The sequence below is a fragment of the Arachis stenosperma genome, chromosome 1 (genome assembly GCF_014773155.1).
Source record: "Arachis stenosperma cultivar V10309 chromosome 1, arast.V10309.gnm1.PFL2, whole genome shotgun sequence".
In the NCBI taxonomy this organism is placed as follows: domain Eukaryota; kingdom Viridiplantae; phylum Streptophyta; class Magnoliopsida; order Fabales; family Fabaceae; genus Arachis; species Arachis stenosperma.
In genome coordinates, this window is record NC_080377.1 from 118,430,052 (window position 1) to 118,434,514 (window position 4,463).

At 39.7% G+C, this 4,463-nt stretch overlaps 1 protein-coding gene across 1 annotated transcript; it reads right to left on the reverse strand.

Annotated features, from left to right (window-relative positions):
- Window positions 1-275: 275 nt before the first annotated feature.
- On the reverse strand, window positions 276-2,518 carry LOC130932381 (uncharacterized). The gene is made up of 4 exons (XM_057861701.1): window positions 2,336-2,518; window positions 2,124-2,219; window positions 680-1,932; window positions 276-561 (listed from the first exon to the last, which is right to left on the reverse strand). Exons 1-4 carry the CDS (start codon window positions 2,516-2,518, stop codon window positions 276-278), a joined length of 1,818 nt encoding a protein of 605 aa, XP_057717684.1.
- Between the last annotated feature and the right edge of the window lie 1,945 nt (window positions 2,519-4,463).

Sequence of the window (4,463 nt, forward strand, 5' to 3'; positions counted from 1 at the left end):
ATACATGCTAAAACATTGCATCTAACAGGAAAAGTTAAACGTAAATAATACTAACACTACCAACATGCGCACTAATGGCGACCAGTCTGAGACGATCCTCCAACCTGTGGGCAACTACGTCGTGTGTGTCCGGGTTGGCGACATAGGCCGCACCTCTTTGGCCGATTCGGATCTGCCTCGTTCATATTCGTCCGTATCCTAGTGGATCTAGGACGACCCTCTCTCGCATGCCTCTTGCCAGGGTCTGGGATCACCGTGGGCCCGTCGTAAGGTGGCTAGAAGCCCTCCGGGATCGGAGGTGTGAATCCCATCCGATACACACTGAACACCGAGCTAATCTGATAGACGCTGTGAACGTAAGAGGTCCAGGTGACCCGTGAGTAGGCACAGCATGCAAGTTCGTGCTGACACGGGAAATGAAGAGCTTGGAAGTACCCGCAGTCACATGTCCGAGAGGCAAGTGATACTCTGTAAGTACCCAAGGAGAAAGAACCAGTCGGAGTGGTCTCTGCTACAGTGAACTCGGAGTTATCCCAGTCATACAGCGTCACCGTGAAGCACCTGGCCGTCTTCAAGTTGGCCTCAATACACTTCACCAAATGCTAACTGAATTGTTGTCCTGTTCCCATCTGGGCCTCAGCCTCTCTCCCCTTGCGAACAAAGAGTTCCGCAAGCCTACCATATGTTGCTTTCACCAGGGAGATTTCTGACCCCCTTGAGGATAGAGTTCACACACTCGGAGATGTTCGTCGTCATGTGACCGAATCTCCGGCCCTCATCACGATGCTGAGTCCACAACGAGTAATCAATCCGATTCGCCCACTCACACATCGCCGGATCTTCAGATCGCAGAATATCAAACCAGTAATCAAATTCAACCTCGGTCTTCGCATAGGCCGCGTTCACTAGGAGCCTCCTAGCGTCTTTGCCCTTGAAGGTAAGGGCAAAATTAGCCGCTACGTGTCGTATGCAGAATGCACGGTACGCAGATAGCGGTAACCAACCTCCGTCAGGGGCCTCAAGCGCAGCCTTGATGCCGTTGTGCCTATCCGATATAACCAGCAGACCGGGCTGCGGGGTCACGTGCTGTCGAAGGTGCGAGAGAAAGAACGTCCAGGACTCCGCATTCTCACCCTCTACTAGTGCGAATGCGACAGGTAGAATGTTGGAGTTCCCGTCCTGTGCAATCGCGATGAGCAATGTTCCCCCATACTTCCCATACAGATGTGTCCCATCAATGCTGATTAGCGGCTTGCAATGACGGAATGCCTCGATGCACGGCGGAAAAGTCCAGAAAAGTCTGTGGAAGTACGCTTGAGATTTGTCCACCTGTCCTCCAACTCGAACCGGGCTTGTCTTCAGGACCGCAACACTCCCAGGCATCGTCAGCTGGACACCCAACACCCACCTAGGCAGGTCGTTGTAGGACTCATCCCAGTCACCGTAGATGAGGGCAATAGATTTCTGCTTCGCCATCCAAACCCTCCGGTAAGTCGGCCTAAAACCAAAGTGCGCTGCCGTAGCGTTCAGGAGCACCTTTATGCTCACGGATGCATCAGCCCTAACCATTGGCATAATGAACGCCGAAATGACATGATAATCCAAACTCCTGTGGTCACTCGAGATGGATGTGGCCAGGCAAGTGTGAGGTCCATTGTACCGTTTGACCTCCCAAATGCCCTTGCGCTTCCGGAGACTCAGTCGAATCAACCATGTGCACCCATTCCCAAACTCGGAACACTTGCCCACATACCGGCGGTGATCGGACTCCACCACCTTGTACTGTACCCCTCGTCGGATGCTGTAAGTCTTCACACTTAAAAGGGCCTCATCTTTATCCTGGAATTGCTGACCAACCTGGAACTCTGTCAGACCAGCAGTCCCTTCCGCATCTCTAGCTCCGAATCCAACAGCGTGCCCTAAAACCCCCTCCTGTCAAAAACCGTCTCAACGCCATCAGGTGCAACTCCCACTAAAACGTTCGGCAAATTTCCCTTTCCACTACTCGTCGCCTTCGGTGCCATTGAGGTCAACAGCAAAAAGACGGGGAGGCGACAGGTTGGACCACTGGTTCGTATACAGGGACGGAGGAAAGCAACAGTAGGCCGGGAACTAGAACCTACTGGATTCGCTATAGTGTTGTATACGGTTCGAACCGCCAGAGTGGATACCACATCAACCAGCCGTGCCAACAACTCTGGTGTCCTCACCTCCGGAAACTGCCACCGACAAAGAAACATTACTTGCAAGTCCACATCGTTATTAATCGTGAAGCAATCATACTTCACGGTATTCTGTAGCACCGTGACTGGAATGCGATAGAAAACTTCTTTACCCGCTTCGCACCTTCCAGACCGAGCTTCATCAGTACAGCGCTAACAAGGTCATCATAACTCGTCGTAGAAGTTACGATAATACATAGAGGATTCTTATCTGTGAACTTTACTCCGGAACGAGTTTTTCTATTAACAGATTCTCTGTGGTGCACCAAAATCACAAAACTCTCCTCACTATCCATCTTACTCCCTCTATTGAGACTAACTCACGTTTGGAACCATATATATATAGCTGAGTCTCAAACTAATTCGAACCGGTCTGGTTCGAACTATGATTTGTGTAATTCGAACCAGCCCGGTTCGAATTACACCAGAAGCGTGTCACTCTATAATTCGAACCAACCTGGTTCGAATTACACTCATTCTTAATTCGAACCAAGCTGGTTCGATTTATTACCAACCAAAAAAACTAATTCGAACTCACCTAGTTCGATTTACTAACAATTAGAGTTCGAACCAACCTGGTTCGAATTATATAAAAATACGATCTGGCTTATTGCTGAAACGATTTTTGCTTTGGCTTATTTACGTAATTTTTGGAGTCAGTTGACTTATTATGGTTTTTTACCCATTTTTTTATGTAACTATCATATTAAAAATAAAATTGTGAAAAAAAATTTACAATTATATATTTATATATATTGATAAATTTTTTGAAAAACTAACTCTAATAATTATATGTTAATTATTTTCATGGAATTAAAAAATTTTTATCTAAAATTCGGCCCTTCCATTTCCATACTAAACTTTATGGATCTGTCTCTGTATTTCTTCATTTAAAAAAATTGAATATTTAACCAAATATTATAAATTTATTCAATTATTAATGATTGATTAATTTTTATTTTTAATATAAAATTATAAGCTTAAAAGTATAGATTATGAAAAGCTACAGTAATAAATAAGATTTATGTTTAAAATTTATAATATTAAAAAGAAAATTTATGGAGAAATTTGATAAAATGAGTTGGATTTGGATATGATTGATAGTGGCTTAAAAAAAAGTAGAGAGAAGTAGTGGAAAAGACTAAAAGGGAAGAAGAGAAGGTCCGGCGATAAAAGTGGTAATAAATGCAGAAAGTAGAGGGTGAGCTTCTCTCTCTCTCCGCAGATGAGATGAGAGCTTCAAAATCCAAAGTATCACTTTTCAGTTGGTCGCCCGAAAAGGAAAGGACTAAAGTTTCACGCGTCAGCTTTTTCCAATTAATTTGTCTCTCCACCCTTTCACACGTAACAACCCCCCCAAACTAATTCCTTTCTCACCACCTCTACTTTTTTTTTTACATCATCTTATTAGAAAAATTTTAAGTATATTAAAAATATTGATATTCTAAATATTTTAATTAATATATATTATATATTTTTTTATAATTTAGATTCACGGTTAAAAAAATTAGAACACTGATATTTTCATTTGATATTAGGTCCAACATATACTGGATCTATAAAAAATCTTGATATTCCTTATAATTAAAAAGTTAAGCTAATACTATATCAAAAACAAATTTTAGTTTAAAAATATATGAAATAATTAAGTTTTGTATATATTAAAAATAAAATTTAAAATAATATATTTTATTTTTTTTAATGATATTACTAGAAAAACACACCAAATTAAAGGAGAATTAATAATTTCTTTTATTTGTTTTCTATAATCACTAAATATTGCCAAATATAATTGACTTAGATCATAAGAAATAAACTCAAAATTTATAGGCAGTTAACTTTGGTCCTTTTTATGCTGAACCTCTTTAAAATCTTTTATGTAAAAAGGAAAAAAATCTTTTTAAAAAATAAAATTAGATGAAAAGTGAAGCTTGTAATTAAAATTAAAAAAAAAAGCTATTGTATATGATGTTTTTTATTTTTTGTCTTACAAAAAATTTTTTTCCGCTTTTGTTAAAAAAACACTCTTCATGATTAAAAAAAAAAAAAAATTATATCAAACATTCTATAAATTAACTTCAATCCTCAAGCTTTTTGTTAGTACTAATATAAGTTATAATATAATATATCCACTTATATTTTGAAATGAATAAAATATTAAATTTCATTTAAAAATCTAAAATAGCATTTAACCATGTTAAACGTATATTAAAATTATCTATTAGTATAAATATAAATATA

Excerpts from the sequence above, each read along its gene's own strand:
- LOC130932381 (XM_057861701.1), bottom strand. The coding sequence starts at position 2,518 with ATGGATAGTGAGGAGAGTTTTGTGATTTTGGTGCACCACAGAGAATCT. Across the intron at positions 1,933-2,123 it reads ACAACACTATAGCGAATCCA|GAGGGGGTTTTAGGGCACGC; the intron begins GTAGGTTCTAGT and ends GGTTTTTGACAG. Across the intron at positions 562-679 it reads CCTGGTGAAAGCAACATATG|GTGCTTCACGGTGACGCTGT; the intron begins GTAGGCTTGCGG and ends GAAGACGGCCAG.